The following is a 10,708-nucleotide window of genomic DNA, read 5'->3' as shown; positions in this document are numbered from 1 at the left end:
AATGTATTATAAGTTGAACTAAATTCAGAAATTTTAAATCTTTAAATATTTATTGCCTACTCCTTTCTACTTTGAGAATTCTAATTATATGAATATAAGTTTCTTTGTTTTGACACAGTGAACTATTATGACTGATCTGTAAATTCTTTTTTCATTTTTATTTTGGACAGTTCTTATTGTTATATTCATTTATGTTTGTAAATAATTTATTTTCAATTTGCAATCTATTAAAAAAAAAAAAAAAGCCAGACCCGGCGTGACATGCTGGTCCCACCCCCAGGGCGTGCTGAGAGGGTGATTGAGATAGGGCATGGTGGTGCATGCCTGTAATCCCAGCATTTGGGAGGCTGAAAACAGGAGAAATACTACAGTTGGATTTACATAGTGACTCTGTACACTCTACTACAGAAAAAAAAAAAAAAAAAAAAAACAGCTAGAATCCAAATCCTGCTGATTTACAGCAATTATATTTTTAAAAAATGCTATCAATATTGCATCTGTTATAAACCATGGCACTTTTTAATATAGTTCATGAAAGGACTACTGCTTTATCAATCTTGAGTAAGTAACTATATGATGGGTGGGTTCCATAAAATCTTTCCATAAACTATTTTTTCTCTAAAACTTTATTAAGCTACATTTCTAAATCAAATTTTCATAGATATCCATATTTTAAAAATGCAGATTCTTCTTTAAAAAGTAACTTCCACACAGATTAATTACCATCAGTATGTAATGACCTAATCCTTTCAGCTATAATATAGTAACAATGATTAATAATAAAAGTTTCAGCATCTGTCAATGGAACAAGAAATAATGAAAGAAAGGAGTAGATGGTGCAAGCTAAATTTCAGTATCTCAAGGCCACCCCTACTCCCTTAGAATTTTTTCATTTGTTTTTTTAAAGTTACATCAAGAAACTTTCAGAGAAATGGAAGGCTCAATTATTTTACATCAGAAATATCCAACAAATTCAAGGTAGTTTCAACATACATATCCATTATAAATTGTAAATTCTATTATACAAATGAGGGAGGAAGGTCCTTTTACAGAGAAACCAAACAGACACAACTTACCACATCCCGAAAGACAACAGCACGCAGGCGATTGATATCAACATCCTGAAGGAGTCTATCAGGATCTTTAATAGGAGAAAGATTACCTGGAACATTTTCCAAAGGAGTCTAAAAAATAAGAGAATTAAGAATCAGTCAAAATGGAATGGTAGATAAATAAAAGTTTTTAGAAAATTACATAAGATATCATTTCTAAAAGGTATGATTTATTAGGAAGTGACCACATCCTTTACTTCCTCTTCCTTGAGTACAGATTTCAGATATTACAGTCACACAGTAAATTAAATTAGTAAGCCTTGTTTCCTGAAACTCAACCTTACATTTTTTCACCTATAGAATACATTACAAATTGTGTGCACTAAAATTGATAATATATGCCAAGTGCCAAATGTAATTCCTATATATAAATGATATGTGATTTTTGTTGCTGTGACAGATAACAGATCAACTTGTATTTCGTGATGTGTTACTTGTGACATTTCACTCCTAAATCAGAATGATTCATTCCATGGCAGAACAAACTGTAAAAAAGAGTATGGCACTTGAAGATTGATAGTTATTTGATTTCCATTACAATTCAAAACTTAACAGTTTTGTGATCTTACATAAGCTCTTAACTTTTAAAACTAAGCTAGATCATCTAAAAATAGGCTAACATTATTCATCACATGATGATTTAATGGTCATAGCATCTACAAAACAGACAGAAAAAAACTAGAAACAAATGTACTATTTTACATTTTACAATGACCATTATAACCTGACCATTATAAAGACTACATGATAGAAAAAACTTGGATTATGGCTACTCCCCACCCCCAAGAAAAAAATTAGGCCTCATAAAGTTTTGTGATTCATACAACTCCATACAGATTAGTTGCAGGAAAACTTTTTTTAAGCATACAAAAAGATTAACCATTTTTTCTTATTAAAATGCCGATAGGAAACATAAAAAGGAAGAGAAAAAAGAATAAAAGGAAAATTAAACTTAGCAGTCCAGTCCATGTATTCCATACCAGGAAATATTATTTGTTACCACCGCAAACCTAGTATTTCTATATGCAAGACTTACTCATTTTTCACTGACAAACATCTTGCCAAAGAGAAATGAGACACCAATTAGCTTAACTAAATCACTTATAATTTGCTGTCATGGGCTTTTTAGTCAATATTTTACCCACAGAGCAATAACTGTCCTGTGCATCTGAAAAGGTTTCCTATTATTAGCTAAATAAAGTGCATACACCTTTGAGACATAAGCTTCCTAAAATAATTATTTATTTATTTCCTAAGTGTATACTGAGTGCTTAACTATTAGGGAAAAATGAATCAGTATCCATTGAATGTTCATCATATGTCAGGAATCACTAAGCATTTTCATGCATTATTTTTTATTTAATTAATACAATTAAGCTATAAATTAAGATTTGTAATTAACAAAATTGTATAACTGAGGCTTAAGAGACTAAGGAATTTGTCTCATATCATGAAACCAAAATGGCTAACCAGAACACCAACTCAGAGCTGTTTTCCTTTTACAAAGTACTCCAGTGATCTAAAGAGTTACAAACTTCTACAAGATATGGACACTGCCTCTAGTAACTAACAGTCTCCTTAATGTCTATATAGATAGTATTAGGTAGACTGCTGGCACATTAATATTTCATTTGCGAAGCTACAGAGAACCCTGTGGAGTCTTGTGAGTAGTACAGTGATATATAGTGAAATTATCTTGTGATTGTTTCCTTGACCATAGTGAAAAAGAAAAAAAGGCTATAACACTGCAAATAACCAAAAGATATGATGAGAATGTGGTTGGTCTGTTTGAAAACTGAAGTTGAAAGACACAGAACCTGTAAAACCAATTAAATTTCCATTTCATTTACTGAGCAAAACTCAGTTACTGTATAGTATCAAATATCCATGTACAAGTATAGTGAATAAGAGATAAAATTGGGTTTTAAAAGAAACATCAGAGCAACCTGCCCTAGACTAGTGGCAGTGAGGATGCCAAAAACACCTCCCTAAAAGAGAAACATTTAAGCTAAAATCAAGAGCTGAACAGAATGTAACTGAATAAAAGATGAGGATAAAGGTATAGGAAAATATGTAAGTTTAAGAGGTTAAAAGCAAAAAGGTATTCTTTTCATGAACTAAATGGTCTGCATCATGATTATAGCAGTACAATCAAGAAGGATACATATATACAAACTCCAGCTGGGGAAGTAAATGCTGATCAGCAATGCAGAACCTTGCTTGATGCTAATAAAAGTAAAAATGATGAAGAGAATTAATTTAGAACAAGAATTACTAGTACACTTTTGTGTATTCATTTGGTGGTCTATGTGTTTTGTTGCAAATTACTATTGTCTTTCACCAAAAACACATCCATTTAAAACCTGCATTCCTCATTTTTAAACTCTAAAAAAATTTTAACTATTAAAAATAGAAATAGTGATGACTTTTTACTGCTATACTCTGATATAATTGTGCTAAGAATCCTATGAAGTGAAATTCATTACAGAATATCTTCATTTATTAACCCCAAAATGCAACTCTCAGAAAGGTTAAATAATGTTAGTAATATAATTATGAAGCAAAGAAGTCAATACCAAGGCTTAGAGCTCTATGATTATACATACCATGTTGCTTTATCCTCAAAAACCAAAACAATTTTTTCCAGTTAAATAAGATTTATTAATATAGAATATGGCTAATTACCTTTGATGCTGTTGAGGCAGCCATGCTTTGTGGAACTTCCTGAGGTTTACTGCTTCCATGGGAAGCTTTGTGTCCCCTGTCTCTCTGTCTTTGACGACATTCTAAACAGTTTCTCACAGCTACACAACAAACTATTGAAATAATAAGACTATATTAAAACATAATTTGATGACTTTGCTGCACTGAAAAACTTGTTAGGGTGTTTGTTTTTATACACGTCCCTTCACCCATTATTATTTTGTACAATAAACAGTCAATAAATATTACTTAAAATTTTGAAAGATAATGATGAAAGTATACAAATACACATAGTATGTAGCTAGAAACATAATATTACTATACAGATAAAGAAACAAAATATTACAGGAACTCTGAAGTTTCCAATATATTTTTTCTTACTCTAGTTCCTTCCATCCCTTCCCCTTCTGAATCTTATAGATCAATAAAAAACGACTTAGAAGTCATTATTTGATTAAAATTTCTAATAACATGCCATCTACCCTCAATTTCACCATCCTGGTGACTAACAATTCATAACTTCCTATTTCAGGTACACTAAAGTTCCATAAGTCTCAGTATCTATACTGGTCATAGTAGTTGGACTACAGATTTTTTTTTATTTTTTATTTCTTATTTATTTATTTATTTATTTATTTATTTATTTATTTTTGTGGTAGTGGGGATCGAACTCAGGACATTGTACTTGCCAGGCAGGTACAATCACTGTGAATAAGCATTCAACATTATTTTAGAAAATCAGTATTTTAACCAATTACACAAATTTTCTAGTCAGAACACCTGAATTTATATCCTGACTCTGTAACTTAAGAATTGTGCACTATAAGGTACCTTTTTTCTCATATGTAAAATGAAAATAAAGGTAACTTTTCTCTTAGAAAGCTACTGTGATGATTAACTAAATTAATATATGCAAAGTCTGAGAATAGTAAATAACACAAAGCAAGTGTTAAGTGTTTGCTTTATTATTGACTTATAAGAGTTTCCTGTGGGTACTAGAACAAATAAATCTGTTAGATACTATTAAGATAAAAATAAAATTGATTTAGAAATAAAACCTTAGAATAAATAAATTTGTTGGTTAGAAGATACTGAAATATTTTAAACATATTTACATGACTTTTACAAGGTCAGTCTATTAAATACCAATGGAAATGTTTCTAATGCCCACAGGAAATTAACTCATACCTCTTGATTTCCAGAGATAGCCCAAAGTGCTCAATCTCTACTTTACAATGTTGCAGGATCTCACTATGCAGCTCAGACTGCTGGTGATCCTCCTGCTTTTAGCCTCTCCAGCACTGGGATTACAGGCATGCACCACTATGCTTAGACTCTGGTGGGCTCAGCCCACACTGGGGGTGGGGGCAGGGCTGGCATGGCATATGGTGCTGGGGATCGAACAGTGGTCCCTGTGCTTGCCTAAACTTGCGTAAGTAGGTACTTTAGACAGCTGAGCTATCTCACCAGTCCTTCAACTTGTCTTTTAAAAACACAAAACAAGCAGGTTTTAATCTACCATTTTTTCCTTCCTTATTCCATCCTTGAATCAATACTATTCCCCTATAACTACAAATGAGTAGGGGTTTTTTTTCTTTTCTGCCTTTTCAAAATTATGAATAAAAAGCATACATATCAGGAACTTCCTAACTCCTGGCTTGCTCTCTTCTCTTCTGCCGATATTTTAAGGCAGGTATAAATATAGTAGCTTTCTGCTTGCCTAAAAATCAATATAAATACTCTGATGTACTAGGATTGATTAACCATGCAACGCTAGGACTAAGGGTGTCCCACCCTGGGTGTGAGTTGCCTGGATAGACTACAAGGGACAGGAAGAGGACTGCTGTGGTAGTGTGCTGCTTGCCGCTTGCTGCTTGCTGCCTCCCACGAGCTGTGGCTTCTCTGCAGTGTTCTCTGTCATGTCACCCTGCTTTGTAGCCAACCAATTCTGAACCAAAAGCTCTACAAACTCTGAGCCAAAAATAAATCTTTCCTCCTTTAACTTTGGGTGCTGAGTATTTTGTCTCAGCAATGAGAAAAGTAACCAAGAGACTCCTTTAAAATCTAGAAACTCTGGATCTAGAAAGGGGAGACAGCAAACAAACAAATCATTTAACTTGGGTTAGCAGATAATAACCAATAACCTAAACATAGGACATTTGACTACATTTCCTACAACTTCCCTGCCAATTATTGGTCCCATAACCCATGATACCTCCCCTTCTTTTTTTTTTCTCCCCTTCTTATATCAAGCCCCCTACTTTACCAACATTTCACTCTCCAGTAACTCTGTCAATTCAACCTGTAAGAGAAGTCTCCTTGAACACAAGGATATGTTCTGGAAAAGTGAGCCAAGAACTTTTTAATGTGCAGCTCTGGGACCACATACTGTACTTTACAACACCACTTCTCACTACATCTCAGGACTTGCCTTTGCCAATCAAACCCTTTTTCCTTCATGGCCAGAAATCTTGTCTGAGCCTGTCCATTAAGCGGCCAGAGAAACATGTACCTTAGCATATCTATGCCCTCATAACAACATGGACCACAACACCGACCCTTCCCTGTCCCCATTCCTCACCATATCACGCAAAAAGGGCAATCACTGCAATTCTTGAAACAATATACCCCCTATATACCCAGAAATAGCCACTGGGTTGAGAAAACTGACTACTACTCTCACCTTCAACAAGAGCTTATCACAGGACCCAGAAGACACAAAAAATAAACAAATCCAGAACCAGTATGACCATTCCTATTCTGTAACACAAGGGATTTCACCCCAGCAGTGCTCAGTGGATAACAAAACAAGCAAGAAAATAAACAAACCCCATATAATTCTACAGCACAGCAGAAAAACACAGCAGAAAGTAGTCAAAAGAATGTGAAGGTCTACCCATTTCCAATCTTCCCTTCCCTACCCTCAATAATGCCCAACTTTTATTTATTCTATTCTTTATGGTTTTTACTCTTTTCCTATTTCTCTATAACAAAAGGCTGATATGTTAGCTTAAAGTCTCCCATCCCCATCTCCAGCAGCCTAAACTCAATTTTCGATTTAAAGTCAGCTAATTTCCTTATACCATTCTTCATTCTCTTCCCTGGCCTAAGCTACAAGCATTAACTCAGGCTTAAGAGCTGCTGTCCTATCTATTTCAGAATGCTGGACCTGCTACTGCACTCACTGTGCTAATAAGTCTCTCCGCTTCCTTAGGTTTTCTCCACATCTGAAATCTAGCTTAACCTATATGATGGTATTTCAAGTAATAAATGATTTAATGTTGCAAATTCCATTAAAATTCTAATTGAATTTTAGGAGACAACTACATCTACTTACACCAACACTTTGTGTACCACAGAACTGTGTAAAAGTGATCTCTATTAATTACACAAAATGTACTATTACTCTTAACAGACTTACCTAGTCTTAGGCACTGTCGCATTAAACCTCCAGAAGACATGTTTTTTTCAGCTTCAATCTCACTAAAATTTAAAGAACTGGCAAACACAAGCACATCAACCATGGCCATCAGTCGGCTAAGGAAAGTAACTGCTGTCTCTGCTGACATGCCTTGTGTCACTTCAATATTTTCCAATTCCGTCTTTAAAAAAGTAATAGAGTTATTTGTTTAAAATTGAGAAATATAAGCTGTAACGGATACTACAAGTAAGCAGAACTTTAATAAATGTAATAAAATAAATTATAAACTAATCCCATATATCACCACATTATCAAAAATGTAGTTTACTGATCAATTATCTTTGAATACAGGGAAACATTACAAATATTGGTTTTAAATATCAGTTATAAAAACTACACCTATGAATGTCTAACATTTATTTTCTTACTTTACAAAGTTCTATAATTGACATTTGTTTCCTACTAATCTCATTCTCATTTCTAAATGGTTATGTCTTTTTCCTTTTATGTATGCTTTATGACTAATAGAAAATATAAATGATTTGATTTCACTTGGCATCAAGATGATATGGCTGTCAAATTAGAATGTATAATTTCTTAACCATTTTAGAATAAGCTAAAATCACTATGTATTTCATATGCACAAAAAAAACTCTTGGGTAAAAATAATTAAGAGGATCATTAATTCCTCTAGATATTTAATTTGTGACCTATAAAACACTAGCAGTAAGAAAAATCAGCATTCTAGATTGGAACCTATACTTATATTAAAATATTGTCTGAGATGAAATCTAATTTCATGCCTTCAGAGGAAATATTACAAAGTATTCTGCTTCTTAAAATGTGTAACTTTGAAGTTTCATAAGCAATGGCAACATTTTTCATTCTATTTTCATTCTGTACTATAAAATATTTTAATGATTTGAGTCCCTTATGCTTTGATTTCACTTTTCTCAGTGTCTAAATGACTAAAGTACAAAATGTCTTACAAAATATTTTTATAAATTTTATAAAACTGTGGCTTAAAATGGCCACAGTAGCCATACTAATTAGTCTTACCTCTTAACCAAAATGATAAATACAACTAGAATGTAAGCATATGTAGTGGATTTCTGTTCATTTTTAATGTTCCACTTTGACATTATTTATACACATCATTATATTTACCATTCTTGTTTGGAAGGAGCAGGAGCATTAATATTGAAATGTTGGAAAAACAGTGGTGGGGAGTTGGGGAATGTTATCAAAAAAATTTTGAACACTTCTATATAGTTGAGCCATTTCTTCTAAACTAATAGACAGCTACTGTAAGCACTATACAATTAAACCAAGTTTAAAATATGACTATGTAGGCCGGTGAGATAACTCAGCAGATTAACCACGTGCATAGGCAAACACAAGGACCAGGGTTCGATCCCCTGGAACATATGCTGTACTGGCTCCACCCCTGAGCACAATGAGCCAGCCACTGAAACCAGACATGATGGTGCACATCTGTAATCCCAGTGCTGCGGAGGATGAAAACAGGAGGATCACTAGGAGTCCAAGCTGCATAGTGAGACCCTGTACCAAATATATTAAAAAAAAAAAAAAAAAATCCCTACAAACTTGAGGTTGAAAATAGAAAAAAAGTTTGTTTTTAATTGATTATACATTATTTACAATATGCCAATGCAGCATCCACAGCCTAAAAAATTACTTTCTTCCTTTCAATTTATTCCTTACATAATAATACCTCATAGAAATACAATATTTCAAAGATGGCTTAGAAATACAGTATAGTACACAAAGAATGAACACATAGCATCATGAACTAAGAATTTGTGAACATGATGCAACAGTTTATTTAAAAAAGCAAAACCTTCATCTTAAATCTGGTTCAATTTAAATTTTCTACAATTAAATGGAAGATGTGGCCACTGCTTAATAGTATCAAACATTCTGAAATAACTTTAAGCTATTAAAATTTAGCAAGTGTAGAGAGGTGTTCTCAAAGAAATTTTTAATCATTACGAATTACAGAAATTGTATCTACCTCCCTAGTTTTGCTAGATATATCACTTAGAAGTTGTACTGAAGTATATAACAGTAACTATGGTACATTCATTTTGAAATCAGTAAACTATAAAGTAAAATTAAAAATGGAATTTCTACTTTGAACATGTTACTGAGAACCTATTATTTATGAAAATATTAAACCTTCAATTAAAAGTCATTCTTAGCCTACAAGTAACCCAAGAGATTTATTTTGTTCTTTATAAAAAATAATTTTAAAATATGATGAAATGTTATAAAAGCATTTTATTAAAATTTTAAAAAGGGTTTAAAAATAAGGATTATTCACATTTGTTACTGAATCTTACAGTACCAGATAGCTCATGTTATTTCCTCTCATTAGATTCAGGTAAATCTGATCATATATATAACTGTAACAATATTGCTTTCATAATATTACAATAGCATAATTACTATAAATCATAAAATAGGAATTCATCAATATAGTGGTGAAATAATTCTTTTAATGATTCTTTAAACTATACAAAGGATATACCTTAATATTAAAGATGATATGAAAAATCAAAATATAACCAAGTCAAAATTTCATAAATAAGTAAAAATAAAATTTAAAACTAAAATCCTAAAAATTACCTCAGAAATAATACTAACCTTAGAACCCTGGACATGCATTAGACAAAACAGACAACAGACCAAAAAAGTACAAGAAAAGAAATTATTAAAATTAAATGAAAATACAATGTAAAATTGAAACACAAAATAATATATTTAAAAATCATATCTGGTTGTATTATTAAAAGCAAAATTCTCAGAAAGAGATATTCATTTTATAAATTACATGTGATTAAGATGAAATGTGAAATATTTACACTTAAATTTAGGTATTTTTTAGTAACTCTGCCCAAATTACTCATATGTATTTACATATATTTATGTCATATGTATATATTTGATATAATAAAGGAAGCCCAATTGAAAGTAAGGGTTTGTTTTACAAAACAAATATCTTTTCCCATTAGATGATTAATGAAACATTTTAACAAATGAACTAATATGTCTATGCAAAAACCCTGAGTCAGTGCTGCTTTAAATAGAAATAATTCAGGGAGGTTGACTATTTTTAACAACCTTCTAGAACTTTGTATAAGGAAGTCATAGTATAATTTGCTTCTTGCACAGAACCCTTGCTATATATCAAAATGGAAATATTTATGTGATTCTGACTTAAAAATCATTTTGCCATACCAGGAAAGAACCCAACAGGACGCTAAATAAGGAGTATATATGAAATAAGATAATTACATATTATATAATCATATAATATGCTTTATACATTATATTACATTAAAAATGAAGCCAAACAACAGAAACCCCCGTATCTGCTGCAATTTATACTTAGACTGTAATGAAAAAAATCTGGCCCTATATTCTAATAGGATTTTTTGAATTTTGTAAA

General features: G+C 32.0%; 1 protein-coding gene across 8 annotated transcripts in view; it reads right to left on the bottom strand.

Moving 5' to 3' along the window:
- Window positions 1-10,708, bottom strand: part of Nbea (neurobeachin) — a 760,086-nt gene that overhangs the window by 489,868 nt on the left and 259,510 nt on the right. For 6 of the 8 annotated variants that reach the window (XM_004631077.2, XM_023714988.1, XM_023714990.1 and 3 more), the window contains 4 exons: window positions 9,904-9,912; window positions 7,237-7,417; window positions 3,798-3,928; window positions 1,077-1,184 (listed from right to left, as the gene is read on the bottom strand). In XM_004631077.2, coding sequence (XP_004631134.1) covers window positions 1,077-1,184; window positions 3,798-3,928; window positions 7,237-7,417; window positions 9,904-9,912 — 429 coding nt within the window. The remainder of the gene's footprint in view (window positions 1-1,076; window positions 1,185-3,797; window positions 3,929-7,236; window positions 7,418-9,903; window positions 9,913-10,708) is intronic. The other 2 variants (XM_023714989.1, XM_023714994.1) reach the window with 1 other exon arrangement.

Source organism: Octodon degus, unplaced genomic scaffold, assembly GCF_000260255.1.
Source record: "Octodon degus isolate 3935 unplaced genomic scaffold, OctDeg1.0 scaffold00038, whole genome shotgun sequence".
NCBI lineage: Eukaryota > Metazoa > Chordata > Mammalia > Rodentia > Octodontidae > Octodon > Octodon degus.
The sequence above is the reverse complement of the archived record's forward strand: the minus strand, read 5'-3'. Positions and strand labels throughout refer to the sequence as shown.